The 27,609-nt window shown below is 40.3% G+C and overlaps 1 protein-coding gene across 1 annotated transcript in view; it reads right to left on the bottom strand.

Moving 5' to 3' along the window:
* SGCG (sarcoglycan gamma) overlaps positions 1 to 27,609 on the bottom strand; it is a 127,138-nt gene that overhangs the window by 43,676 nt on the left and 55,853 nt on the right. The window contains exon 3 of the mRNA XM_047074162.1: positions 2,048 to 2,149. Within this exon, the coding sequence (XP_046930118.1) occupies positions 2,048 to 2,149 (102 nt within the window). The remainder of the gene's footprint in view (positions 1 to 2,047; positions 2,150 to 27,609) is intronic.

Here is a 27,609-nt window from a genome sequence, read left to right as displayed (position 1 = left end):
GCGAACTTCAAAGACAATCATTCCAAGTAAAGCTTTACCATTGCGTGTTTTGGTTTCATTTCATCTTTGACGATGTCTGTATGTTGCTAACTACAACTTTTTTGTTTTATCAGTTATAATTGCTATGTGCTTAGGTTAATAATGGGCAGGATAGGTGGTTATAAATCATGAGTTCCAGGCACAATCTTCACAGGACCTCATGTATTAGCTTTGAAGAGTTACCAAGTAATCACATGTTAGAAGCCAGAGTACCATGTTGAATTATATTTAGAATAAGGAAATTCTCTCACCTCAGCAATATACATAAATTAATATGTGCCAGATTTTGTAAATCCATTTCTGTAATTTTACGGAAAATTACCTCCTAGACTCATCTTTGAAAAGGAAACATAACTAATACATCAGTGCACACAGAATATATAAGACCTAATTTTGTTCAGTTAATCCAATTATTGGAAAGCCATATTGTTACCAGATACTTTATAGCTCTGTGATCACATAATATCATTCCAAATGTTTCTATAATTTTATGTATCGATCGACATACTGCATCAATGCATCATTGTAAGAGTTTAATATATGATTATCTAAAATAATTGACATAATTTTGCTCCCTGATTTTTTTTAAGTATATGGAGATATAAAAAATCTGATAAGATATAACTAAAAGTACTATTAATTCCAGAATATTAAATTTGCTAGAACTAATCACCTGATTTCAGCCATCAGGCTATTTTACCAGTCTTCTCTCCTCAAAACTATAGGTAGGGAATCAGCCAGCATAACTCTGGGGGGGGGGGAAATGGTTCTAATATTTAAATTCTTTGCTCACATCTGACTTCCCCCTTTACATAAGTTTGGGTTTATTCCTCACGTTTCCATATGACACGGCTATTTAATACACTGAAATGCCATCACGATTCACGTTAAGTGTCTTAGCTCTTCAGCTAAGCTCACGGCATGTGGCTCACGCATGTATCAGCCTGTCCTATTCCAGGTCATTTGTGGGTTCCTCCTGTCAACTGAGACACTATCAGAAGTAATACAACAGTGCCTAAGAGCTACTAATGTGCCTTGCACTCTCGAGACTCCTTGGCAGTGTATTTATGTGCAAGTCTTACACGGCATCCCATTATGGTTGGTAGTAGGGCTTGGTGACCGTTCTGATGGCTGTGTGGGGGTGTACTTTACCCCTCCTATAAGACCACATGCTTCTCAGCAGTTGGCCTTTTGTATCCTTTCCAACTGCCCTAGAGTCACTCGAAGAGCCTCAGTATGTAGGAGGTACTGACACCTCCTTTCACATGTGTAAACACGGGAGGAAAACGAAGAGTACACTCTTCATCCAACCGGTAGGTTACAGTTGGGTGAAGTCTCAACATTTCATTGAGATGACACCCAACCAATAATTTAGCAAAAGGTTTACCTTTTCTACGAAGTCCATAGCATCACATGAAGAAAAATGGAACATATTACAAAAGCTATTTGACTGTGTTTCACGCTTGGCTCTATTTGTTACAAATTTCACGGAGGTAAATGAAGATAATACGGAGGCAGATTTATTTTTAAAGTCACACAATTATTTAACAGATATGTTTAATCTACTTGTGGAGAATCCCACAGGACCATAATCTATAATTAGCGTAATTAGTACAGAACGTGCTACAATGAAACTAATTTCTTTCTAAGCTTCTCAGATAATTTTAAATGCCTTGAGAAAAGTGTCTTTAAATTACCTGCACTAATGGAAAGAGGTTTAGATTGCCTTTGATAAAGGTTTTAATTACCAGACGTTTTTAATTATGGTTTAAATTTCTGAGGCCACCGAGTTCAGAGCTGAAGCACATGAAAATGGCATCTTTTTATAATATAATATCGGAAATAAGTTTTACAACCTTCTACCAACCTTTTATAAAGCGTGTAACATGAACGCGTGTACATATATACGTTCTAAGAACTCTCTTCCGAAATAGCTGAATTTCTATGCTTAACGATCATTAATTTTTCATAAAACACAACATATTTGCATGTTTCATCACTTTCTTACCACTCTGGAGTGTATTTCCTTGGCGTACAATGGGAATAAAAATTCTGACTCCCCTTCCAGGCGAAGACCATCCTTTGTAACACGCAAGTGACCCATTCCTGTCTGTTAAAAAGACGAGACAACAGAGATTTTGTTTTTGCTTTCCTTTTCACTTCTTTTAGTATCAGCTAAAATTATAGATGCATTTTCATAAATCTTCTATTGGCACTTTTCTGGATTTCTCTTTGCTTAAAACCTTAGTTGTTTTTATTAAATTGTCAATATTTCATTAACCCTTGCGTAATACAAAGGACTATTTAGGAAATACGTATGAGATTGAAAGAGTCACTTCACAATAAACACCCGAGAGTCGCCACCATGTAAGAAAAAGACTCTTACCATTACTATTTAAAACTGTTTTTTTAAATTAAAATGTAATAAAATGGGCTGTTTTGAGGTGTACCATTCTATGAGTTTTAACACGTGTAGCCACTGATACAATCAGGGTACACAACAGTTCCATCACCCCCACCCCCATGGTACCATTGAAAAAAAATTTTTTTAATGTTTTTATTATTTTTTAATTTTTCAGAGACAGAGAGAGAGAGAGAGAGAATCCAAAGCAGGGTCCAGGCTCTGAGCCGTCAGCACAGAGCCTGACACAGGGCTTGAACTCATCAGCTGTGAGATCATGACCCGAGCTGAAGTCGGACGCTCAACCGACTGAGCCACCCAGGTGCCCCCCCCACCCCCCCACCCCCGCCACCATGACACCTTCTTGAGGTTTCATGTCTATCAGGTAAGTTTACAATATAGCAACTGTTCGGTGGCCATTTCTTAAGCACAAAACCATATAGGAGGACGTGAAGCTCTATTCAAAGGGTCTGTTCTCAAAGAATTTTTCATCATGAAGAATGACCACAAAGGATAGAAGACTTAATTGTGGAGATCACCAGTGACCATCATGCTATTAAATCTCATGGACATTTTTAAACTTCATTACCTTTGCTTTCTCAGCAGCATTTAACACTGGACCTCTTTCTCATTGGTACCCTATCCTCACTCGATTTCCAGGACACCAGGCTCTCTTAGCTTCTCTCCTTGGCCTCCAAATACATTCATCCTCCTCTGCCCAGCCCTGGACTGCTGGCTTCCTCAGCAGTCCGGCCCCTTCCTGTGAGCCTTCTCTGACCACACCCTCAGCTCCCAGTACCATCTCAGTGTGGAAATTCTCACCTGTTTTTATCTGCAGTTTACATTTTCCCTCCTGAGCTCCAGACCCATATATACAATTCTCCATCTCTCCTTCCCTTTTGAAAGTTTGGTAACACCTAAATACAACAAACTGAATTCTGATCTCCCCTCTCTTCTGAGTCTAGAGTTAGATTTTAAAAAGGGAGAGTAGAATGGTCAGATAAAATGGAACAATGACATTAAGCACAATTTTATACAGTGAGAGGTGACTTCTGGGACAGAGATCTGTTACTGTGAACTGATGCCACAGACTTCTCTTCTCAAGAACTCCACTGACTGATAAGCCCTGTTAACAAGAACCAGATTCAGTCTGGAATCATTCAGCCTGGCTAGCTGTCTGTGAGCCACCATTATGGCCCTCTTCCCAAACGTGGGTGTGGGAGCAGTGGATTTTGCACTGTGATCAATGGAAGTCCCTCAGTGCTGCTGGGCTTGGGTCAACCGACACCACAGGCAGAGAAGCTTTCCCGAGTCACTCTTACATTTGTGACTGAGTGTGTAGCTTTGGAGGCGGGGCTCAAAATCTAAAAAGTTGACAGCCACTATGGTACAACTTCTCACAAAATGTAATCGTGCAGTTTATGAAATGAAGACACAGTTTATGAAATGAAGCCAACATGAGCAATGTTGTAAGATCCATCATGTGTGTATCATAAACCAATTTGTAGCAGACAACTGCATCAGGAACTTTTGGTCCTAGAATTAGCCAAAGTGAGGTTCCAACACTGTACATTCAAATCTGAAAATCTGCTGTGGATTTCTGGGTTCAACCGAACAGATGCCAGGAGTTTTTCTGGACTCTGTTTCGCTACATCGGCAGAAAACAACAAAAAAGTAATGCGGATCCCAGCCTCTGAAGCAGCTTATTTATATAATCACATCACAAAAGGTGATTGTTCTTTGTCATGTGTCATTTCCTCCTCTGGCTTTTTTCATTCATTGAAAAATGAGGAAATTGACATGAGATGACCTCAGCCCATATTCTATGGTTTTAACAAAATGAATTACAAACCTCTACAAACAATCCATCACTACTCAATGTCTGAAAACAAAACAATATGCCTATTTTCGTTTTTTTTTTTTTAACTCAGGTATGTTGAGCTACAACTCACAAATAATAAAATTCACCTTTTTTAGTGAATATTTTTGCCAGGTTTCACAATCAAAGTACAACACACCAACACCGTGAAGGTACACAACAGTTCTGGAGACGATAAACAATGCCCCCCCGCAGTCACAGCCAACCCCCACTCCTTGGCAACCACTGCTTTCTGTTCCAATAGTCTTGCCCTTTCCAGAATGTCATCTAAATGGAATCATACAGTATGTAGCCTTTTCAGACTGCCTTCTTTCCCTAGGATAAAGCGTCTGGCAGTCATCCATGCTTTTGTGCGTATCAGGAGTTTGTTTCTTTTTAGAGAGGCAGACTATTCCACTGGAGAATATTCCACGGCTTGTTTATACATGTGTCAGTTGAAAGACATTTAGCTTGCTCTGATGATTAGGAATAAAGGGCTTCTGTGCGCACATAGTGGTCATTTCTGACGAGCAAATGCCTGGGGATTTGCTGCATTGTATGGTAGGTTTATAAGAAACAAGAAACCGCCAAACTGTTGTTTTCCAAGACAGTTGTACCATTTTGCATTCCCATAAGCAATATATGAGTATTCTGGTTGCACTGTATTCTTGTCAGCACTTATTCTTGTCAGTACTATTTTTCATTCTAATAGGAGTGTGATGGTATCATATTGTGGTTTTAATTTGTATTTTCCTAATGACTAATGATAGTAAGTGTTTTTCAGTGGGCTTTTTACTATCCACATCTTTGTCGATATGTATTTGCAAATATTCTTACCAAGTCTGTGGTTTTTTATTCCTTGACTGGTGTCTTTTGCAGAGCAAAAGTTTTCAATTTTCAAGAAGTTTAATTTATCACTTTTCTCTTATGATTATGCTTTTGATATTTTATATGACAACTTTCCCTAAACCAAGGACATATTTTCTCCTATGTTTTCTTCTAGAATTTTTATAGTTTTAGATTACACATTTAGGTCTCTGACCAGTTTTTAGTTAACTTTTGTGTATGGTGTGGGGTGTACATGAAGATTATTTTGCATATGGGTGGATATTCAATTATTCCAGCACCATATGGTGATAATTGTATCCCTTCTCTACTGAATTACTTTTGTACTTTTGTCAAAAATTAACCACATGTGGTTGTATTTCTGGATTGTCTATTCTGTTCTGTTGACCTATAGGTCTGTACTTACTATACTGTATTGATTACTCTAACCCTACCGTCAGGTTTGAAATCACCCAGTGGGAGTTCAAAATTATTTTGGCAATTTGAATAATTAAAAAAAATCTTTATTATGATAAAGTATACTTAATAACATTCACCATTTTAGCCATCTTTAATTGCATAGTACAGTGGTATTAAGTACCTTCATATCGTTGCGCAATCACCACCATCCTTCTCCATAATTTTTTCATCTTTTCCAACTGAAACTCTGTACCCATTAAACCCAGCTCCCTATTCCCCACCCCCCAGCCCCTGGTAACTCCTATTCTACTTCTTGATTCTATAAATCTGATTATTCTATGTGCCTAAAGTAAGTGGAATCATATACATTTTTTGTCTTTCTAACTTTATCCTAGCATTTTGGCTTTAAATATAAGTTTTAGAATCAGCTTATCTATTCTACAAAAATTTCTGCTGGGTTTTTGACTAGAAATGTATTGAATATAAGTATGAATTTGGGAAGAACTAGCATCTTAAAAATATTGAGTCTTCCAATGTTCGAACACTATTTCCCCATTGAATCATAAAAATTTATTTCATCATTGTTTTGTAGTTCTCAGCATATAAATCTTATTCATATTTTGCTTGATTTTTACATAAATACTTCATGTGTCTTGGTGCCATTATAAATGATATTATTTTTATCTCACACCAGCTTCTACTTAGTCAATACTGTTCTGGCTTATCCTTTTTCCTTCTTTTATTTTCAAACTCTCTCATTTTTTTCTTTTATGTCTCTTGTAAGGACATTATAGATGATCTTATAAAAAACATAACTTGAAAATCTTTATTAATAGTAGAGTTTAATGTTCATAGTCATTTAAATTAATGAAATATTCTGATGGATTTATACTATCTTATTTTTCTCTAAGAAAAGTCACTCTGGTTATTGAGTACTATCTCCCATGACCTGACAATCATCGGGCCCCTTGAGCTCTGACACCCATAGCAAAGCCCTGTAAGAACACTGTGGTTTTAAGAACACAAAAGGTGTACGATTCCATTAAGGCCAAGTGTTCTTGTTAAATAAAATGCCCCAGCTGGGTGAAGAGGGCTTCTATGAAGAGGCGTGACCGAGCATTGGGTGTCAGGTCCCAGAAGGGTGAATAGAACCCCTCAGTGGCGAAGCTCCCCCGGGGAAGGGTGTCCAGCTCAAGTGCAATGGGGAGAGGGTGGTGGCAGAGGTACGAGGGTGGAAACATGCAAGGGATTGAGTTTATAAGTAGATGAAAGAGCAAGGGAGCTAAGTTCCTCGTTGTCACAGAAGGGAGGTACAAATACAAAAAGAGCGAAAATCAGGTTAATCCCCATATTGTTGCACTGAAGTTAAACATTTGTATGAACCCATGGTGTTCCACATGTAGATGGATAGGTAGAGAAATGTTCATATAAAGGTGTGTGTGTGTGTGTGTGTGTGTGCATCTGCATGCGTGCACGCAGGTGTTAGTTACATGTCCTCTGAGTGGGTCTGGGCTAGCAGCACACTGACAGCAATGAGCGCGTCTGACACTTGAATCTCAGGTTCTAAATACCATTCCACACTAAGAGGGATTACAGCTCCTTGGAGAGACAGCTAATTTCAGGGCCAGAGTAAGCAAAGAGCATGATGAGCCTGGAAGATCCTGTACGGGTAGACAAGAAAGGGCACAGAGAATACTGAGGATAGACCAAAAGGCAGAAAAGCCGGCTAAAAGGGGCTCCCAGAGGCCAAATCAGACTGAATATAAGCACTGAAAGAAATGGCAGCAATGGATTATGAGAGCCCACTGAATAGAATTAGAAATCATGAGTCCATACAGACATGCAAAAATAAACAAATGAATGGAAGGGTTGACGAAAACAGTGTCTTTACATAGTTTAAACCTATCTCCTTACCAAATAGTTATACCTGCAAATGGGAAAACAGTAATTTTACAGGGAAGAAGCCTGGCCCTTTAACGAGTGCTTAAAGTGATGGGCCAAGTAAAACATTCGTCGTGCTGATGGAAGTCCTGAATTCCAGAGGGTCGAACAGAGGGTTCCCAGAGTTGGGGAAGGATGAGGGTAGGAGAGGACAGTGCGTGAGTAGAACCTCAGACCCCTTGAGTGCAAGAGATGAGCAGTGGGGAGGCGAGGGTTTCCTACGGTGACCAACATCGATGGGGATGAAGGGAGTTGGGCCTCATCCGCAGCGCACTGGAGGCCGATGGCGGAGGGAAATCCGGGAAGGGGAGGGGCATTAAGAGGTGAGTGCCTGCTGCTCCCCACTGACTCCTGTTTATGAGGAGAGGGTCTGGAGCCGTGTGGCCATAGGCTCTGGGCACCAGGTCCGTTCTTGACCCTTGAGGTGGAACAGACTTGCTCTGGCTCCCTCAGTCTCTCCTGACTCTTGCTGATGGCGTTGTGGTTCCCTCACTTCTACTCCCATGTATCAGGAGTGGCAGCACGCTCTTTCGGCATCCGTGTGTTTGCTCATGGAGTTGACGATTAACTTTCTTATTTTAATTTATACAGCTAATTCTTACTAATCCTTCGTTTCAGTTCTCCCTGTCCACAACACCCTGTGCATAGCTCTGTAGTAGCACTTCTATCATTACTAATAGAAGAGCCTGTTTGTTTCTGCACAAAATATTGGTTATTCCTCCGAGAGGTAGAGTATAATCTTCTGCCCGTGAATCTGGCCTACCAGCAGGTATGACCTCAAAAGAAGTCTTGAGGCTTCTGCTCAGGCCTACTGGAATACTTTAGAAGTCCTGACTAGTCTTACCATGTAAGAAGTCCAGGGACCTTGAGATCACATGCTGGGGAGACCAAGGGCAGACTCTCCAGTTGTCAGTTTCAGCTGAGCCCAGCTTTCCAGCCATCCCTGCACTGGCACCAGATACGTGAATGAAGTCATCCCAAACCCTCCAAACCAGCCCTAATACCAGCTAATTATATCTGAGTGACCTCAATTGACATGAGGGGTGGTGGTGGGCAGAATTGCCTAGCTGAGCCCTGCCCCATTTTTTGACTTACAAAATCAAAAGTTATGATAAAATAGCTTTTGTTTTAAGCCATTTGTTTTTAGACTAACATGTTTTGTAGCAACAGATTAGCCAGGATACTTCTGGTGAGCAGGGATGAACCACATCTATTCTCAACTCTTCGTTTAATATCTGATGCACAAAAGTGCTCAGCACGTGGCTGTTGAGCTGTTAAACGATCCGTGTCCAGAAAAACATCAGTTAAGCTGATAAAGCTCGATGTCACTTAGATCCTACATTGCACCACACTGTCAGTTTCATGTGTATGGGACATCTCATCTCTGGCTTTCCTTCCTTTGGTGCATCAGCTGCTGTCAATCATAATGTGACTGTACAGTGACTCATTCATTGTTTTGGCAAAAATCAACCAAGTGCCAGATTTTGACTCTGTTCTGCTCCCACCACTCGTTCAGAGTGGGCTCAACACTTCTGGGCAATAGCAGGGGGCAGGGAGAGCAGTCCCTGCAGGATGAAGGGACTTGCCTTGGTTGAATCCTTAGGCAATTTACACAGAACGCCAGAAGGGTGAATGAACTCTCAGTGCAAACCCCTTCCATGTAACAAGAACAGTGTCATGACTCAAGTTCTTCCCATCCATGACTTTAACCTTTACCTGTGGCACAAACCCTTCCCCACTTTTCATCTTCCCAAAGCTGGAGCTCACAGATGGGGTGCTGCTCTGGCCCTTAATCATCATTTTCTTAGTTGCAAGCTTAGCATTCACAGCTCGAACTCAAATAGAACACGATCTAGTTAACTTTCCCTGGAACCCTAAATTCATCTGGTCAATTTCCTATTGTTGTTGGCTTTCTTCATTCTGGAGGTCAAAAACTGCAAAATATTTGATAGTTCTGCAGGCTTTTCTGATTTCCTTTCATCTCTTAAAGTTTAATTAACCTACATATCCTTTTGAATTTACTACATTAATTTGGTTTCACATAACTACCTTTGATAACTTTCCCTTCTTGTAGGAAATAGATTACCCTCTGCTTTCCTTCTCCAATCAGCACTGCCCCATTCAACATTTTCTAAAGGCCAGCTGGGTATGGTAAGGAAACACTTGGGTTTTTTTTTTTTCCTTCCTCTGTAGGAAAAACTCAGTTCTCCCCTACTATGTCTTTTCTTCCTGTTGAGGATCCTGTTCCTCACATAGACACTTCATTTCTGACATTTCTGGTCACCAAATAAATGTGTGGAAGTTTTCCCCGCAACTATAAATCCTCAGATCCCAGCAGAGTGTCCAAGAATTCAATTCAATTCAGACGTATCTTCCCAGAGACATCACCAAATTCCACAGACTAAGGGCTCAGTCCCACCCAACCGCTTTTAGATGCCAGTCATAAGCCAAGGTTATCACCTGTGCTTCTGACCAACCAGCTCTTTATTGGAGGTTCCAATGGTCCCCTCCTTGGGTTTGATTAAATTGCTAAAACAGGTCACAAAACTCAAGGAAAAACTTATAATTACCAGTATATTAAAAAATATGGTATAGGACACAGATATACAGCCAGACGAAGAGCTATATAGGGCATGGTCTGGGAAAACCCCACGTGCAGGGACCTTTGGATTTGTCTCCATGGAGTTGGGGTATATCACTCTCCTGGTGTGGATATGTTTGCTAATCTAGAAGCTCCCCTTATCCCTTACGACTGGGATTTATGGAGGGCTTCCTTATGTAGGCATGATCAATCATTTCCAGCCTCTCTCCTTTCTTTGGAGAATGGGGTGTAAGGCTGAAAACTCCAATGAAACTGGACTACCTTCTCCGACCATACACAAAAATAAATTTAAAATGGATTAACAACCTAAATGTGAGATCTGAAACCACAAAAATCCTAGAAGGGAGCACAAGCAGTAATGTCTCTGACATTGGCCATGGCAACATTTCTAGATATGTCTCCTAAGGCAAGGAAAATAAAGTAAAAAATAAACTACTGGGACTGCACCTAAATAAAAAAAAAAAAACAAAACGCTCCTGCATGGAGAGGGAAACAATCAACAAGACTAAAAGGCAACCTGCTGAATGGGAGAAGATATTTTCAAATGACATATCCAATAAAGAGTTAGTATCCAAAATATATAAAGAACTGATACAACTCAACACCCAAAAAACAAATAACCCAACTTAAAAAAGGGCAGAAGATATGGACAGACATTTCTCCAAAGAAGACGTCCAGATGGTCAACAGACACATGAAAGGATGCTCAACAGCACTCACCTTGAAGGAAATACAAATCAAAACTATAATGAGATACCACCTTACACTTGTCAGAGTGGCTAAAATAAAAAACACAAGAAACAACAAGTGTTGGTAAGGATGTGGATAAAAAGGAACTTACTTTCACTGCTGATAGTTTGCTGAATGCAAACTGGGGCAGCCACTGTGGAAAATGGTATGGAGATTCCTTAAAACATTAAAAATAGAACTACCCTAGGATCTAGTAATCATACTACTGGGTATTTACCCCCAAAATGCAAAAGCACTAATTCAAAGTGATTCATGAACCCCTATGTTTACAGCAGCATTATTTACAATAGCCAAATTATGGAAGCAGCCCAAGTGTCCATCGATAGATGAATGGATAAAAGAGATGTGGTATGTATATACAATGGAATATTATTCAGCCACAAAAACAGAGAAATCTTGCCACTTGCAATAATACAAATGGAGTGAGAGAGTATGATGCTAAGTGAAATAAGTCAGATAAAGACAAATACCATATGATTTCATTCATATGAGGAATTTCAAAACTAAAACAATGAGCCAGTGTAAAAACAGAGAGAGACACACACACACAAACCAAGAAACATTCTCTTGACTATGGAGAACAAACTGATGGTTACTAGAGGGAAGGTGGGTTCGGAGATGGGTGAAATAGATGATAGGGATTAAGGAGTACACTTCTGTGATAAACGCTGGGGGATGTATGGAATTTTTGAATCACCATATTGTACACCTGAAACTAATACAACACTGTGTGTTAACTGTATTGGAATTAAAATTTTAAAAAATAAGATAAAACCTGTAACTTTCTGGATGTCCTTTATCAAGTTGATTTGTAACTCTTGATGTAAAAAACATATGTAACTCTGCACCTAATGTTCCTTCCCTAGAGCACTCTCTTCTTTGTAAAGATTGTGTATCCCAGGCAGCTGTCTTTAACTTGGGCTGTAATAAAACTCTTTTATTTCTTACAAAAATAATAGACTGTTATAACTATGAGCGTTTTATGTAAGCCTTATGGTAACCAAAGCCAAAACCTATAGTAGATTCGCAAAAGATAAAGGGAAAAGAACATAAGCAGAACACTATGTAAAAATCATCAAATCACAAAGGAAGGAAACAAGACTTGAAGAAGGGAACCAAGGAATTACAAAACAACCAGAAAACAATCAACAAAATGACAGTCATAAGTTCATACCTACCAAAAATTACTTGAAATGTAAATGGACTAAATTTTCCACTCAAAAGACACAGGGTGGCTAGATAACACAATAAAACCAAACAAGAGTCAACTACATGCTGCCTATAAGAGACTGATTTCATCTCTACAGACACATATAGACCGAAAGTGATGGAAAAAGATATTCCATGAAAATGGAAACCAACAGGAATCAAGGGTAGCTATCCTTATATCAGAAAAAACAGACTATAAACCAAGGCCTATAGCAAGAGATGAAGAAGGTCATTATAGAATGCTAAGAGGGTCAATTCATCAAGAGAATGTAACACCAGAAAATATGCACCCAACATTTGAGTATAAGAACTGAAGGGAGAAATAGAGAGTAATACAGTAATAGCAGGAAACTTCAATATTCCACTTTCAACAATGGATACATCACTCAGACAGAAAATCACTAAGGAAACAGGGTGGTTAAACTGTACGTTAGACCAGATAAACATTCAGCCCAACAGCAGCAGATTATACATTATTCTCATGTGGTATACAATGACAATGGAATATTATTTAGCCTTAAAAAAAGAGGGAAATCCTGTCTTTTGTGACAACATGGATAAACACGGAGGGTCTTATGCTAGGTGAAATGGTCATACAGAGAAAGGCAAATACTGCATAGTATAACTTTATGTGAAATCTAAAGAGGGGGGAAATCAAATTCATGGAAACAGATAGCAAAGTGGTTGCCAGGGGCTGGGGGTGGGGTGGGGTAGGGTGGGGAGAAGTAGGAAAAGGTTGGTAAAAAGGTACAAACATTCAGTTAAAAGGCCTGAATGGAGTCTCAGGGTCTATTGTGTAACAACATGGTGACTATAGCTGATACCACTGTTTTGGGTAGTTTAAATTTGCTACTAGAGTAGAACTTATTCTCCCTCACACACAAAAGGTAAATATGGGAGGTGATGGATGTGTGAACTCCCTGAGGGAAGTCCTTTCGCAATGTGTGTGTCTATCATATCATCATGTGGTACGCTTCAAATCTCTTTCAATTTTGTCAACTCTACTTCAATAAAGCTGAAAAAATTATAGAAAATGTCAAGAGGCAGTGGCAAGCAGTGGGTGTGGAGGCTCTGGAACTCTCACGTCCTGGTGGGAGTTGGCGCAATCCGTCCTCAACACTGGCAGCTTCCATTAAAGCTGAATGTACCCACAACGCATGAGTCACATTCTGTCAGAGTCCACATTCAATTCACACTGCCTCAAGTCCCACTCGGTCTTTGGCCCATGACAATGTGGCTTCCACCATCACCGTTCTACTGAAATTGCTCTCCCTAATAACCTTGTTATTAAAAAATCCAACGCCCCTTCTCAATTCTCATTCTACTGGAAAATTCTTGTAGCATTTGGGACTGTTGGCCAATCCACAATTCTTCGCACTCCACCTTCCCTTGAGGCTTTGGGCAGTTTGGTTTATCTTTTGGCTTCGACTGTTCCTTTGGCACTTTTTCTCAACAACGTCCTCCTAGGCTTTTTTGTGAAATGCCCGCGTTTCTTGGAGTTGCATGCTTGGCATCATGTAAATACTGAATATATGTTAAACCCTCACACACATCCTCTTACACATGAGTACCCCTCCTTAGTGTTCTCCAGATAATTTCTTAAAACACTAACCTAACGTTTACTCTCCCTCTTCAAAAACTGGGGTACACAATACCACACAAGTGACCTACGGGCATACAAGGCTCTTATACGTGGTCCCTATTTCTACAGGTTTATCTCCTGCCCTTCTCCTTCGAACCTTACATCTTCGTGACAATACACTTCTCACTCAACAATCTTTCTTCATCCTTGTATTGCATCCCCAAATGATCGGAGTCCTGTTGAAGCTTTTCTGATCTCCTCAGGCCATCATAACTCCTTCTGGATTTCTACAAAAGTTTGATCACATCTCTCATAGAAACCTTATCCCATTATGTTACATGTATCTAGACCTCTACTGTACTGAGAGTTTTGTAAACCCGGCCTGTATTGTGGGGGCTAGCACCCTACACACAGCAGGACCCAACAGTGGGTTCACTGATTGGCCTTTGCAACCGCGAGATCCATGATACCTTACGTTAGCTGCTCAGCATACATTTAAAAAACGAACAGGTTGATAATTGGTATTACTTCAGAATTCGCACGTTTAGGATGACCCATGGTGTGTAGTAAGGAATTTGGCATTTGGGGGGATGTTGTAGTGATTTTAAAGTTTTTAGCCTTGTCGTGCTTTCATAAACTTCATGCCGACAGTTGAGAGGTGATATGAAATCAAACTGAGGCTCCTTTAATTATTCTCATAACTATTATTTGTTTACCTCAGGTTTTTGGGTTTTTTCAATCACTTCTGGGAGTTCTCTACGCAACTTTTCTTCCTTGCTAGGCTGCTAGTAAAAACTTTAGGCATCAAATAAATGTAAGTTTTTCTAGTTCATAAGGATTTTTTTCCCCTAGAAACAGGAAGAATTATTTCATGAATGAATGTTTACAGTTTTTTTTATCTGACTATATTCTAAAGCACTGCAACAGATCAAGGACAGACATAAATTTATTCTTCAGTGGTATGATTTGTATACAATTTTCTCTCAATTTTATCGTGATCCTGATTTTTCATATTGTGGGCAAGGGGTTCCTAGAATTTAATGAGAAATTAAAGTGAGCATATTTTGTGTAAAGATGGCCTTGGGGAATAGTCTCAGAATAATCAGTGATTGTCTTGTCTATTTTCAAATACCCATAAAGAGACTCATTTCTCAATGCTTTATATCTTAGGAAGTTTTGATGTTTATTTCTTCTAAACCATGCAGAAGACTGGATAATGAATTTTCATTTTGGCTCAGCATAAGAGAGGATAAAGTTTGGTCAAGTTGATCAGCTGACTCGTCAACAGTAAAACTTGGAGAGTCTCTAGAAATATATATAGAAACCAGTTCTGGGTATACTTCATTTAATGAAATTGATGTTTCCCAGCAACTTGCTATAGAAGCAAATTTAATTTCAACTGAATTATATCTCCTATTGACTTCCAAAACAAGTTAAAAATATATCCTCTCCTAGAAGAAAAATCCCTTTAATATTATTACAGTTATACAAAAGCGAAAACCCTCTGGAAAAAAACTTATTTGCTAGTAAAGTTGTCTTCTGATGAAAAATGGATAATTTCATTTTGACATTAAAAGCAATCCAAGGAATGATCCAAACTACAAAATACCACCTAATAAAAACCTATAAAGGGAAATATACAATATACAAATACTCTGGCAGTACAACATACATATTCTTTTGGCTCATATTTTCCCACTATATCACTGCAAAACTTAAATGCAGGGTAGTTTCCCTAAGTTTTCCATAGACTCACGAAACAATGCACCTTCCCCCCATCAACTTACATTATTCAAATGTATTGGCATATTTGTACAATAGAGGCAGCACAGAATCTTTCACAAGGAAATAAAGACAAATAGGTATGATATGCTCTACCTTTAAGCAGCAAAGTTATCCCAGTGTATGACAAAATATTGGTTACTGCCTGACAATGATTTTGAAGTTAGTAGGATGTATTTGCATTTACCACCCCTTGCCATCAAACAAGTTTTAATTTTTTATCAGTTTATATATTTATCAGTTTATATTTATCAGTTATCAGTTTTTCTATTTATCAGCTTATCAGTTTATCAATTTATAATTATTAACATCACAAAGAAGTTACATAATTTTTAATGTTTTAATTTATTACATTATTTACATTATTACATTAAAATTATGGAGCTTACTTGTATTTCAAAAACATTTTAATTAAGTATAAGTTTTAGAAAAGTGAGATTATAATTGTACTGAATTTACTAATTTATATTCTGTCTCTAAAATCTCTTTATGTTCTATGGGTCTTTTTGGTGTTTATGAGCCACATGATTTGGATGGGTTTTTTTTTAATGTTTATTGACTTTTGAGATAGAACGAGAGCGCGAGCAGGCGAAGGACAGAGAGAGGATCTGAAGCGGGTTCTGTGCTGACAGCAGAGAGCCTGACGTGGGGCTCGAACTCACAGAGCTGCGAGACCATCACCTGAGCGGAAGTCAGACGCTTAACCGACGGAGCCACCCAGGCGCCAGATCATTCTAGTTTCATGGAATGTTTTGGTATTTGCCAGAGCAAGCTTTCCCTTGTTATTCTTTGTCATGAATAAAGCTAATATGAAGTCTTTTCATCCAGCTGTGCAGACCCTTTTACTCAGGGTTCCTTTCGGGACTGTCGGGAAAGTATATTCCCGCAAATTGAGAGTCTTGCGGATTTGCGTAATTATTGCAATATGAAGTGTGATTCTTCCAGTTCATTTTCTAACTAGTTTGGACTAAAATATGAGTGGGTGTTAGACACTACATTTTGTACCTCTTTTTATTACCCAACATATCAAACTTTCGTATTTGTTTCAGGGGTTTTGCATTTAATTCTTCTGGATTTTATAAGACAACATGGTAATTATTTGCAAGTAATTCTTTTCCCTCAAATCATCTGCTGTTTAACTATTTCAATGCCTTATTTAACAGACTGCCTTGCTGTACTGACAATATTTCAAAAAATAAAAGGGTAGCATACAGTAATACACTTCTCTTGTTTTTGGCTTCAACAGAAATGCCTCTAGGGCTTCAGTATCAAGTATGTTTCTGGCTGCTGGTTCGGGTAAATATTCGCTATCATGTTAGGGGAAGGATGCTGGTCAACTATTTCTGTTTATTACCGCCATCTACGATAGCCCCTGTGTGTGGTGCAGTGAAAAAAGGGCGGATTTCAAATGAAATGAAATGGATGCAAATTCTAATTCTTATTTTCTCACCCGGTGATCTCAGACAATTTTTAAATTTCTGACACTTCAAGTTAAGGAACACCTATGTTTATGGAGCGGTGCCTCGTATGTGGTGGCAGTAGATAAGGTATTAGGAAAAAACACATAGACTGGCTTCTTTTCTACCTCGTAGAGTTAATAAAACGACCCAGGGAAGGAAACAGGAGAGAAGCCACCGTAAGAGCAGAGCAGTTTGAGAGACAAGAAGAAAATGAAGGAACATCAAAGAGCCAAGAATGACTGGATGGTGTGTTCACTGAGTAGCATAGATAACACTACTGTAAACATGAGAAAAGATCAGCGTGGTACTTTGTAAAGATGACACACAACTTCATGGAGAATTTTGTATTTGCAGGCTCTATGTTTGAAATTATTCACCATATACTGCAAAGACAAAAATAATCAGGTCATAGTGCTAAGGACACCTGGAAAGTTAAAAGGAAGGAGGAATGACTTTGCCCTCTTATCTATCTGTGAAAACAATAATAAGCTTATCATAATGAAAATTGGGTCCTAACACATTGTCAAAAGAAGCAATAAACAGGTAGAGGAAGCATATAGCTCTAAAGCAGATTCTCTTCATAGCTGCCTATTATATGATAAAGGAAGCATTATGAAAATATACCAAGCTATATCTAGATAGTTCCGTTAGGGTCCCCCTCTCTCTCTGCTTCTCTCCCCTCATGCTTTGTCTATCTCAAAAATAAATAAATGTTAAAAGGTTTTTTAAAAATCGGGGGCACCTAGGTGGCTCAGTTGGTTGAGCAGCCGACATCGGCTCAGGTCATGATCTCACGGTTCGTGAGCTCGAGCCCCGCGTCGGGCTCTGTGCTGACAGCTCAGGGCCTGGAGCCTGGTTCGGATTCTGTGTCTCCCTCTCTCTCTGCCCTTGCTCCACTCATGCTTTGTCTCTCTCTGTCTCTCAAAAATAAATAAATGTTAAAAATTTTTTTTAGATAGTTCTGTTAGGAGTAATTTCTTGTTTCTTTCTCAAGTCTTCTTTCTTTCAAAACTGCATACAAAATTCACAAACATTAAAAGTAATAAAAGTTGTCAAAAGCAAAAAACAGATCATTCTATAAATGGTGTTCATAAAACCGGGTGTTTGGGGAGAGAAATCTAGTTAAAACTGCTCATATCAGGAATACTCTGAATGGTAGTTCCTTAATTTGCTATTTGGAAAAGGTGGCATTATACCGAGACGTTATATATGGATATGTTTATAATGCTGTATACACTTGAAAGTGCTTTATACATTCTAAAGCACTACACAAAGTTATTTATCATCATAACCATCATCGTTTTCTACTATCCTGGCATTAAAACCAAATTTCCAGAATATCTGAATGTGCTTCTCCATATATTACCAGTAGTGTGGGAATACTCAGACCAGGTGATTCAAGCAGTATAGATTTGGGGATTAAAGTCAGAGTACCCGGCTGGCCAACAGGAGGAGTCTACATTAAATCAATCAGTCCATATTGTTTTATACAACTCACAGCTGGAAAGTGTCCTAGAGATCAGATGCTTTTGCTACCACTCACCTGGACATTTGGATACGAAGAGAAGTCAATGTTATACCACCACACTGACATCTCAGAGAATTTGGGGAAACAACTTTAAGGACACACATTATTTATCCAAGTGCGTTTGCAAAGAAATTGAGAATTTGTGAGCGAATGTCATGGTCCACTCAGTATTATGAACAAAATACATAATAGAGGAGCAAATTTTTGATTCGTAGTTTTGCATCCATCCACCCATCTGCAAATCCTATAGTAATTTTGTGTAATCAACCTAGTACTGAATTTGTGCCGTTTTTTTCTTGGTCGTTGCTAATTTCATACACATGTGCGAAAATTATCTTTCATTTCTTCTCGTTTTTTAGGAGCGTCAAGTATTTACTGGGTACCTAAATTCCGTACAAGGCACTGTGATACTGGGAATTAAAATAAAACAGAACAAAAACCTCTACTGGCCCCTCAAAAAGTTTCTCTGACGTAAAAAAAATATACCAGTAGTACAGACAACTTTGAGAGTTCAGAACGAGGCATGATTAATAGAGAAACTGGAGACTATTTCTCGGAGCGTGTGGGACTCAATCTGGGCCAAGACAGAAAGATAAGAAAGACTCAAGTTCACTTTTAAAGGGTTCTTAATGGAATGGCAATAATGAACTTTGTCATAGAAAGATTGCTATGGAGGAGGACGCTGAAAAGTCTCCTATTAATTAAGACACAGTAGATAAATGGTCCCCCTCTCTGTGTCTCATTTTTTTCTGAGTATGGTCATCCTTGAAATTCTGTTATCTCAAACTCTGTAGACAGAATGTCTGAAATTGGTCGGACTTTCACATCTGACAGTCACATACAGTTCAAGCATTATGGCTCTATCGCAAAGGTGACTACTGACCACACAGACCTTTGTTTCAGTGATGGTTTTAACCCCCTGCTCTTTGTACTAATATCAACCACATCGTCCATGCTCAGGCCCATATTTGACCCATGGAATGATAATATTGTCTGAGTGTGACTTTCCCCATATTTTTACAGCGAGAAGTTCAACGGGATGACATTCATTTTGTGCTCAACACAGAATAAAGTAAAAAACACTTTGGCCCAAGGATTTCGTAATTTTGTGCCACATTTAAACCATGCATTTAAGTATCATAAATAACAGCAAACAACTGAAAATAGAACTACCCTACGACCCAGCAATTGCACTACTAGGAACTTACCCAAAGGACACAGCAGTGCTGATGCATACGGGCACATGCACCGCAGTGTTCACAGCAGCACTCTCAACAATAGCCAAATTATAGAAAGAGCCCAAATGTCCACCAACTGATGAATGGATAAAGAAGATGTGGTTTAGGGGTCCCTGGGTGGCTCAGTCGGTTGAGCGTCCAACTTTGGCTCAGGTCATGATCTCATGGTTCGTGAGCTCGAGCCCCGCGTCGGGCTCTGTGCTGACGGCTCGGAGCCTGGAGCCTGCTTCGGATTCTGTGTCTATTCTCTCTCTGCCCCTCCCCTGCTTGCTGTCTCTCTCTCAAAAATAATAAATATTAAAATTTAAAAAAGAGGTTTACATATACAATGGAATACTACCTGGCAATGAGAAAGCATGAAATCTCGCCATTTGTAACAACATGGATAGAACCGGAGGGTATTATGCTAAGTGAAATAAGGCAGGCAAAAAAGACAGAGATCATATGTTTTCACTCATATGCGGAATTTGAGAAACTTAATGAAGACCATGGGGGAGGGGAAGGGGAAAAATAGTTTCAAATGGAGAGGGAGGCAAACCACAGGAGACCCTTAAATACAAAAAACAAACTGAGGTTTGATGGGGGGTGGGGGAGAGGGGAAAGTGGGTGAGGAGGGCACTTGTTGGGATGAGCACTGGGCGCTGTTTGTAAGCGATGAATCATGGGAATCTACTCCCAAAGCCAAGAGCACACTGTATACATTGTATGTCAGGTGACTTGACAATAAATTATATTGAAACACACACACACACACACACACACACACAAACACAAATACTTGCAAACAGTACTGTGTGTGTGTGCACCATCAGAAAATCACAGATGAACATAATCCTAATTAAAACCAAGATTCTTATCCAGTCTGGCTCCTAAGCTAATGTTCTTTCCATCTTCCAGTACTGGTAAAAATTGGGCTTTTGTTCTTTTTTAAACAAGTAACACTTCAAGAAGTGAGTGAGACTAGGTGGGTTTATTAATTACAAGATATTCTCTTCATTAGCATTCATGAGAAAAAAACAAACTATTTGCCCAAAGGCATTATCAGTCTTACATCATTAGTGGGAAAGGGAAGCGTGTGGATACATTTGCATCTAGAGCACATTTACTGTGCTGGAATACCCCCCATGACGGGAACGTGGATCTGGTGCCCGGGGTAAGTGGACGACTGACCGCCACCAGGCGTGGCAAGAACCTAAGGCTTGTGAGACTGGGTGCTCTTGCTTTCTTTATTTCCCAATCGTTAAAATATGCTTAAGTCACTCATGGAAAAGTTAGAATAAAAAGGAAAACTGAAGGAATGTCCTTGAGATAAAAATGAAAACTACAGTGCTATGCACATCTCTAGACACCGGTGACAATGGGACTTGTGTCACTGTGGTATCAGTGAAATTCCTGTGTAGTTGGACCAGCTCTAGGTGTATCTTCCTCCCCTCCACCCCAGCTCACTAATAGCTTGTCTTCTTAGAAAGAAAATGCCATTAAGTTAGTACGCGTTCTTACTGTCTGTGACCTCTGGATCAATCCCACTGGATTATGACTAAGACACAAATCAAACATTTCAATTTGCCTTTTAGACTGGTAAGCACCGATGTCGTGTAATTCTTTTTAGAGAGCTGTAAATAATTTGAGAAAATGTCAAGGTGCTGCTTGAAAATGCCACCGCATCATGGTTTTCTTTTAATCCGAATTTCCGTTGGTGTGAAAAATGAGTGGGAAAGAGGGAGGGGGTGTAAGGAGCAAATATGGGCTCCCTGACAATGGAACGACCAGGAGGCCAGGCTCTGGAAGGCAGGGACGGAGAACAGGAGGCCACCTGCTCTTGCCCCATGAGCACGGGTCTCTGTAAAGGCAGGTGGGAGTCAGAGGGTAAAACTCTGTGAGGTGGAGGGAGATGTCACCATGGTAGACAGGTACAGCGAAGAAGTGGAAATCTCTTCCACGATCTACGGGCCAGATGAAATGTCACTGCCTTCACCCTTACACCTGCTGTTTTCCTGTGGGCAGAGACCACACTGCTTTTGGCAAACAAAGGGCCAGGCTGAGCACAACGTCACCTGCAGACCTGGTAGGCCCCGGGGCACCTGTGGGTGCCTGCCCCCCCCCCCAGTGATTTCCGTGGGCAAAGTCTTGTCACTGAACAGAGGCACCTTAAAATATACTGTCGTGACAATACATTTCACATATTAAAAAAAATAAATAAATAAAAATAAATTAATTAACAAATATATATACTGTCGTATCAGTAACTGAATATATGATAGAAATTCTTTTTTCCACTCAGCTACTGCAGTAAGTAAGATATATATTTTAAACACTTATTTGTGTTTAGAGAGAAAGAGAGAGAAAGCAAGCATGCACAGGGCAGGGGCAGAGAGAGAGAGAGAGAAGGAGAGAGAATCCTAATGCCGCCTGCACGGAGCCCGACATGGGGCTTGATCGTATAACCTTGGGATCGTGACCTGAGCCAAAACCAAGGGTCAGATGCTGAAATGACTGAGCCACCCAGGTGCCCAGTGAGATATTTTTAAATAAAATCTCTGCCCAATCTAGTGAAACCTTTGTCAAATATTGGAATACTCTAGCAGAAAGTATTTTCGGACAAGCAACTTTTGTTTTGACTGAACTTGATCTCTTCAATAAACGAGGAAGGCCCGACACGGATAAGGATTCTTTCCATTTCAACAGCTTACGCATCATCTTTTCTTTTTGAGTGAATTCTATTTGATAAATGCTATTCGACGTATTTGCCAGGAAGACCAGGGCTGAGATACGGGTGATGAGTCGACTGCTCTTTGGACAAAGTGCGGTGTCTTGCTCCGCATGATCTCATTCAGGCGTATTCCTCCTTCTGTTTTCATTCCATCAGTTAAGGAACAGAATGCTTCTACATTACGACACATCTCGGCATCAACCGTTAAGAATGATAGGCTTTAGGAAACAACGCGAAATCTGGACAAGTGACACCACGTAAGTAACACTGTATTACCCGAAAGTAGTCTGAACTCTAGATGACCCTAAGGCAATGTGTTCCCAAACCTGGTCTACAACCTGGACTCGGGTCCCTGGGAGAACCCTGAGCCCCACTCTAGACACCATTAACCAGCATCTTTTGGGAAGTGGCTTCACAAGATCTATTTCTAGTAACCTTTCCAGGAACTGTCACGCACACTGAGCGGGACAGCCCTCATTCCCGTGTGATGTTACCCTCCAGCCTCCTCCCTAATCTGCACTTTAGCAACTAGATTATCCTGATCTTTGATCGCCTTTGCCTATTCTGGGTTGCCTTGGCTCCTTCTCTATTCCCTTGCTAAAAATACAGAACGACAATTTAATTGAAGGAAATAAGGAAAATACTCTCATTCAGTCATTCGATCAGTTATGTATTCAAGAAATATTTAGGGAGTGTTGATTTTATGCTAGACGCTAGATGTTGAGTCTACTGGGCTTAACGGACACGATCCTAGTGGGTGAGCAGACATTAAACAACCACAGAAAGGTATACAAATTCAAATTATGATGTGTGCTCTGACGGGGGAAACAAATCGGAGTCCTAGAAAATAGAAGGATAGGAAGACCCTGTCTTAGCCAGTGGATGGGGATGGTCAAGAAACATCCCTTCGAGCTGAGTCCCAGTCAACATCCCTTTGAGCTGAGACTGTGTGTGTGTGTGTGTGTGTGTGTGTGTGTCGCTGTTCTAGGTAGAGGGAATAATGTGTGCAGAAGCACTGAGTCGAAAAAGAACTATCCGCAGAATTTTAAGAGCTAATGTGGTTTTGGGCTCAACGGGAAGGGAATCCGCTCATTGATTTTCCATAACAGGATTGGATGTACACAGTGGAGTCATCTCCTCATCTCAGACTGCTCCAGACAGAGCTTTTAAAACAGCTGAAGAGGCAGGCTGGGGTAACGAGGGTCAGGGATCACCAGGTCTCCAAGGTGGCTGGATGGGCTCCCCTTTCCTGCACATTTCTGGTCCCCCAGTTTCTAACTTACATCCCGACTGATTTCCCCTCTCTGGCAGTCTGAAAAGTCAACATTGGGCCACTGAAGTGGGGTACACAGGAGGGCCCTGCCATCAGAGAAACACTTTGGCCCCTCTCTGCACCCCAGGCCAGGAGGAGTGCCCTGCAGGGCTGGTGAGTTGGGAGAAGAAGCAGTCCACTGGCTCAGCTCCTCCGTCCCTGAGGATCTACCTGCCCTGAGATTTCCAGTTTGCTGTCCGTACAGTAAGGCGGATCGGAAGTGTGGCACAGTGGTCAGGTCCCTGCCCTTGGAGGGGTGTCTGAAGTTTCCCATGCTATCTGTGACTTGCTGGGTAACTCCTCTAATTCTGAGGGACAAGATGTTTGGGCAGGTCCAAACTGTGCTCTCCACTTGGCTTTTATCAGTAATACAGATGTTATTTTGAGCTGTCCCTACCTGACTCCTTTTTCTCCTTTTCACTGGTTCTGAACTTGGCTGGGGAAAAAGTGGTATTTCCTGGGTCCCCTAAGATCCCACTAGGGCTCCTTGGGACACGGTGTGAGGACCCCAAATCCGAGTACTTCACAGTACTTACTACCTTCTAACTGGGTGCAGAAGACCTCTGATGACCTGGCTTAGGTGTTCCTGATTTTCATGGAAACTGGTATTTGTTAAGTACGCCGATCGCTGAAATCACCAAAATAAAATATATAATGGTGTAGTCAGTCAAAGCCATATTCATAGGGTAATTGTGAGGATGAACTCAGTTAATGGGAATAAACGGACTGTGCAATCTGTGTGCATCAGTTAGGAGTTATTAAAATAAAAAAGAGACTCTTAAATATAAGCTCTTTTCACGATAATAATATACCAATACATATATTCGGTGATTTCCTTGATTATAATGAAATAATCAATCTATCCTAATAATGCATATAAGAACATTTTTGTTATTAAAGTGAAAAACTGAGGATACATAATAAAATATTTTCAAAAAGAAATAAATTTACTTGCTGAATAAAGAATTTCTCAGGTAGTAAATGCCTTCTCAAAGGCACAGTATTAGATTAGGCTCAAATATTCTTATCTTTTCCTTATGTCCTCAGTTACTTAAGATATATCAATGTCCAGCAACACAAAGAGTCAAAAATTAAATATGTCTTCAATAATAAGTGGTTACGAACATAAATCATCAGGAAAATTCATTTAGGTACTTTTAGAGTTTTTTTCTGGGTTTTCTTTCTGGTTGTCAATATCTAGCAAAAGAGAAATGAAACACTCTGAATCGTGGATAACACTGTATTCACTGTCTACTGCTATGTAACAAACTATCGGGAACGTAGCAGCTTAAAACACTGTGTGTTTCTTCTGTCTCAGTTTCCCTGGGTCAGGATTCTGGGCGCTGCTCAGGGTCTCACACAATTGCGGCTGAGGGATCAGCTAGGTGGGGTTCCTTTCTGGACTTGGGGTTCCCCTTCAAGCTGTGGGGCTGTTGGTAGCATTCAGTTCCTTGCAGGAGAGGGAACAAGGTCTCCATGCTGCCAGGGGCCACTCTCAGCCCCTAGTGGCTGCCCCTCGTCCTCGCCACGGGGCCCCTCACAGACCCTCTCAACATGCCAGCTCAGGCCTTCGAGGCCAGCGGGAGAATCTCCCACGAGAGGGCTTTCTTTTAAGGCCATTTACCTGATTGAGTCAGGCCTCCCCAGGATAATGTCTCTCCTCACTAACTCAAAATCACTGATTTGGGCCATTAATCGTATCTGCAAAGTGCCTTTGCCTTTGCTACATAATGTGACTTAATTCCACCACTTCTGCCATATTCGATTGAAATCACAGGTCCTAGAAGCAAATCACAGGTCCTGCCCACAGTCAAGGGGAGGGGATTATACAGAACACGACACCAGGGCTGGAGGTCATGGGAGCCTTCTTACAATTCTGCCGACCACAAGCATAAACCAGGTAGTTTGAAAAAAAAAAAAGATATTTAACCATACAAAGCCATTGTAGGGATTGTCTTCATTAGCTTTTCATACATAATCGAACACAGTCTAGATTGCCATGGGGCTGGTGTGCCATATTCAACATTCGCTACCCATCCGAAGCAAGGAAAGCAAGATCACGAGTCTTGATCCGCCAAAATGAGACAACAGTACTTATTGAAAATCCACGAGGAAAGCACCTGAGAAAGCATCATCAAAGTTTACATCAGGAAGGACTTAGGTATCGTCCAGTATTCATCAAGTATTTTAGAGATGAAGAAAACAAGTCATTGAGAGAACAACGTATTCAAGTTTTCATATGCAGTGAGTGCCGATAAATTTTCTTCAGGTTTTCAGAGTTTATAAAATGCCATAGTTAACAAATGGAGGCGTTAGAAAATATCACTACAGGGATGCCTGAGTGGCTCAGTTAAGCATCCGACTTCGGCTCAGGTCATGATCTCGCAGTTGGTGGTTCGAGCCCTGCGTCGGGCTCTGTGCTGACAGCTCGGAGCCTGGAGCCTGCTTCGGATTCTGTGTCTCCCTCTCTCTCTCTGTCCCTCCCCTGCTCACTCTCTGTCTCTGTCTCTCTCTCAAAAATCAACCTTAAAATTTTTTTTTAAAGAAAAAGTTCTTTTAGACATGACTCCCAAAGCAAGGGAAACAAAAGCAAACCTATTGGGACTTCATCAAAATAAGGGGTTAATATCCAAGGTATGGAAATAACTTATGCAACTCAACACTGAAAAACAAACAATCCGATCACAAAATGGGCAGAAGAGACGAGCAGACGTTTTTCTAAAGAAGCCATCCAGATGGCCAACAGACACATGAAAAGATGCTCAACGTCACTCATCAGCAGGGAAACACGAATCAAAACCACACTGAGATACCACCTCACGCCGGTCAGAGTGGCTAAAATCGACAACACAGGAAACAACAGTGTTGGCAAGGGTGTAGAGAAAAAGGAACCCTCATGCACTGCTGGGGGGAATGCAAAATTGTGCAGCCCCTGTGGAAAACAGTATGGAGTTTCCTCAAAAAATTGCAAAGAGAACCACCATACGATCTAGCAATTCCAGTACTGGGTGTTCACCCAAAGAAAAGGAAAACGCCAATTTGAAAAGGTATATGTGCCCCTACATCCATTGCGGCATTATTTATAATAGTCAAGATATGGAAGCAGCCCGAGGGTCCACTGATGGATGAAAGAGCAAAGAAGATGTGGTACATACAAGGGAATATTATTCAGCATAAAAAAGAACGGGACCTTGTCATTTGCAACAACATGGATGAATCTAGAGGGTATCACGCTGAGTGAAATAAGTCAGTCAGAGAAAGACAAATACCATACAGTATCACTCATACGTGCAACTTAAGCAACAAAACAAACGAACAAAGAAAAACAGAAACTAACCGCAAACTAGGCTCTTAACTATACAGAACAAACAGATGGTGACCGGAGGGGAGGTGGGCAGGGGGATGGGTGTAATGGAGAAAGGGGACCCAGAATACACTCCATGTGATGAGCACTGCGTGATGTGCATAACTGTTGAGTCTGAAAAGTGCCTTACAGGTTACTTACAGGTTACTGAAACTAATATAGCACAGTATGTTACTTATACTGGAATTAAAAAAATAATAATTAAATAATAATTTTTAAAAAACACAAAAAACTGTCACCTACCAACCTGGAGAAGCCTGCCTCTTTCTTTGGTCTCTCCCTGCCTTCGTGTTTGGGGGCCAATTTCAGATTCACCCGGGTAGCTCCTGAGAGGGTCAAGAACCAATATAGAACTATAAGCTTAATTCTGATATTCAATACTACAATTCTGCTCTGATTGTTTATATCCTTTTTTACCCCCAAATAAAAAGTACCTAAAGAAATTTAACTTTCAGGGTTAGTGTGGTTTTTTTTTCTTTTTAAGCTTGGATTCTTTCATGTTATCTTGTTAAAATTACATTCATTGAATGCACTAAAATATTTTATATACAAATAAATAAATAACCATAAAGGTTTAAAAAAATCCATG

The sequence above is a fragment of the Lynx rufus genome, unplaced genomic scaffold (genome assembly GCF_022079265.1).
Source record: "Lynx rufus isolate CCGP_SWC_20201006 ecotype Redwood Valley unplaced genomic scaffold, mLynRuf1.p SCAF_1, whole genome shotgun sequence".
NCBI lineage: Eukaryota > Metazoa > Chordata > Mammalia > Carnivora > Felidae > Lynx > Lynx rufus.
Note: the sequence above shows the minus strand (reverse complement) of the source record. Positions and strands in the feature narration are given on the sequence as shown.